Raw genomic sequence first — 3,049 nt, forward strand, 5'->3', positions numbered from 1 at the left:
GCCATTGCCCAAGCCTCGGCCTGGCGCAGGACGACAAAATAGTTCAAACGGGAGGGCCGGGCGTGGGTTTTTTTTTAAACACAGGATTTTTATTAAAATTCTTATTTAAAAAATCGAAAGCTTTCAGCGCCCGGCGCTCTTAGGGAACCTCACGGAACCACCGAGCCCCACGTTGGGGGCTCAGGACCCGGGTGATAGGGCAGGGGGCTTCGCGCCTATACATGTTCCTTTTTTATATTTGAGAAATGTCTGCACTGAACAAAATAAAAAAAGAGAAGGAAACAGAGGTAACCAAACATAAGCAAACCAAAACAAACCACAAAGAAAGGAGGTGGGCCTCTAGGGAGAACAGGCCCGCCCCGAAGGTCATTTTGGCAACAATCACCACCGATATTTACAACGAAAAGCGAAATCTGCCACCAGTTGTCAGAACGTTCACATGGCCATAAATAGTTAGCATTTTCTTATAAAAAGGAGACAAAGATCCTCTATACGTTAACGTTCTCCACTTGCTTTAAAAGAAGACTGCTGACAAGATCGCTACTCACGCGAACATATTTAACAAAATTCACAAAAGCAGGGGGCAGGGGAGGGGGGTGGGTCTTTTTCTCCTTCCGGAGTCGGGATGTTCACTCTGAGTCGGTTTGGGCCCCCGCCCTCCCCTCCGCGGAGAGGCCGAGGAGCGGAGCTGCGCAAACTTTCTGTAAACACGGCTGAAGGAGTTCACCCTCTCAAAGGTTCAAAAGGAGCGCGGGCCCGGGCGGCTCTGGGCGGGTGGGTCTGCCACTCCAAGGAGGTGCAGGCAGCGTCCCGGCGCCTCCCCGACGGAGCCCCGAGTCCACTCGACTCCATGATGATAATAATAATTATTATTATAACAACCAGGACCAAGTTCTCCTCGCCACGGCCGCGGCAGCCGGGGTGGAGCCTGGGCCCAGGGCCACGAGTCTCGGAGGGGCGGCGCTCACCAAGTCCACTGCTGGGCCTGGACCAGGGGGTGTGCAGTCGAGTACTGGGGGGTGCCAGCCGAGCTGTACTGGGCGTTGTACTGCATGTGCTGCAGCGACTGCGCGCTGTAAGCCGAAAAGGGGATGCCCGCCTGGAAGGTGGCGGCTGCCAGGTCCTGGGCTTTGAGCGCGTGGCACGGCTTGCCGTCCCTGACCAAAACCGGCACGGCCACGCGGCGCGGCGAGGGCAGGGGCGTCACCTCCATACCTTTCTCGGCCCGGGCGCGCTTCATCTTGTAGCGATGGTTCTGGAACCAGATCTTGACCTGCGTGGGCGTCAGGCGGATGAGGCTGGCCAGGTGCTCGCGCTCGGGCGCCGACAGGTACCGCTGCTGCCGGAAGCGCCGCTCCCGTTCGTAGGTCTGCGCTTTGGAGAAGAGGACCCGCCGCTTCCGCTTCTTGCCCGCGTCCCCCCCGCCGCCCGGGGTCTCCTTGTCATTGTCCGGTGACTCGTCGGCGGAAGGCTCCGGAGACTTGGAGCTGGAGTCCTGGGGCGCCGCGCTGGCCGCCAGCCCGGGCACTGAGGGAGAGAGAAGCGCGTCAGGCGCCGGGAGGCCGTGCGCCAGGGCAGCCGGACCCTGCGCGCCCGGCGCCCCCGTGCGCCATCGGTCCTCCGCGCCCTGCAGCCGAGCCCACTGCCTTCGCCTTGGCCCCCCGCACCTCCCTCCCCCCGCTCGGCTCCATGCCTGATGGAGCCGTTGGCATCCGCCAGGCGAAAGAGGGGAAGCATCAGGATTGGGGACTCAGGGCTTATTTTTCTGGGGGTTCGCACAGTGTGTGTGCATATTTGGGGGGAGTGGCGCGCGGGGAAGATCATCGCGGGTTAAGGGCTTCTGCCCCCTTAAGCAGTTTTCTTTCCAGAGAGACGTGGGCAGATTTTTAAAAGAAAAGCCGGGCATTGATCAGCTCTGGCATTTAAGGCAGATTTGGGGGGCTTTTCTTTTTTGGCTTTCGGACTTTTCTGACACCCTCCACTCCACACAAAGCGTCCTCTATGATCGGTCATGGGCCAGGGTGAGCTATTTATACCCGGACCAACAGGCGCCCCCCCACTCCCCACCCTCTACCGGTACCCAGTGCTTGACCGGCTGGTTCCAGGGCTCCTGGCCAGCCTCTCCTGGCTGTCCTTAGGGGACTGGGTTGCTACAGTCCCGGTGGGCTTCCGTAACCTTGGGAGTTATTCCCCTGCCCTGTTTCTCTTAATTTTTCTCTTTGAAAAAAAAAAAAATCCGAGACCAAGTCCTTTTACGGGACTAGGAGCGCTTGATGAGAAGGAAACAGTCAGGGCATCCTAAACAAGCTTTACAGATCTTGGCAGGAGCGCAGGGTGGCGGATCCGGGCTCCAATAGCGCCTTTCTCTCTCTCCCCCCACTGATTCCAGCGCTGCGGCCCCAGGCGTAGAGGCGGCCGCGACCCAGGCAGCCAGGTTTCGCTACTTACGGGAATACTGGAGGCCCTCGGTGCTGGCCAGCCAGCGCGTGTACGGGTTGTCGCTGCTGTCGTAGAAGGGGTTCTTCAGGGGCAGGCTCTGCACCGAGTCCAGGGCGCCCTGCCCCAGAGGACCGGCCCTCTTGGCGGGCTCTGGCCCCTCGCCCTCCTCCTCCGGCTCCTCGGCCACCGAGCCCTCCTCATCGTTGGTGTCCGGCAGGTCCAGGATGTCCTTGACCGAAAACCCCGTCTTTGTGTTGGTCAGCGACATGGCTCGGGACCTCGGAACGTATGCCTCAAAGTTGTAGCTTCACTTGGCCAATTCTTGGCGCTCCCCAGTTGGGATGGGGAGGGGGTGGTGGGGGGGAGGGAATGGGAACGGGGAGAAGGGATGGGCTTTAATTATTGATATAATTATTTAAAAAAAAAAACAGAAGAAAAAAAAAACCTATGGGGAAGGGGAGGGGGGGATAAAGGCCAGTGCTGGCAGCGCCTCTCTCTTCTCTGCAAAGACGCGGAAATGGATGCAGGGAGCTGGGCGGCCCGAGCGCGGGGCCTCGTTTGTAACTCCAGGAGGGGTGCCAAGGCGGCGTCAGCTCAGGCTTCGGCGGCC

The 3,049-nt window shown here is 59.5% G+C and overlaps 1 protein-coding gene across 1 annotated transcript; it reads right to left on the minus strand.

Moving 5' to 3' along the window:
• Positions 1-91: 91 nt before the first annotated feature.
• On the minus strand, positions 92-3,043 carry NKX2-2 (NK2 homeobox 2). The gene is made up of 2 exons (XM_006770876.2): positions 2,449-3,043; positions 92-1,527 (listed from the first exon to the last, which is right to left on the minus strand). Exons 1-2 carry the CDS (start codon positions 2,705-2,707, stop codon positions 965-967), a joined length of 822 nt encoding a protein of 273 aa, XP_006770939.1. The 5' UTR covers positions 2,708-3,043; the 3' UTR covers positions 92-964.
• Between the last annotated feature and the right edge of the window lie 6 nt (positions 3,044-3,049).

This window comes from Myotis davidii, unplaced genomic scaffold (genome assembly GCF_000327345.1).
Source record: "Myotis davidii unplaced genomic scaffold, ASM32734v1 scaffold802, whole genome shotgun sequence".
In the NCBI taxonomy this organism is placed as follows: domain Eukaryota; kingdom Metazoa; phylum Chordata; class Mammalia; order Chiroptera; family Vespertilionidae; genus Myotis; species Myotis davidii.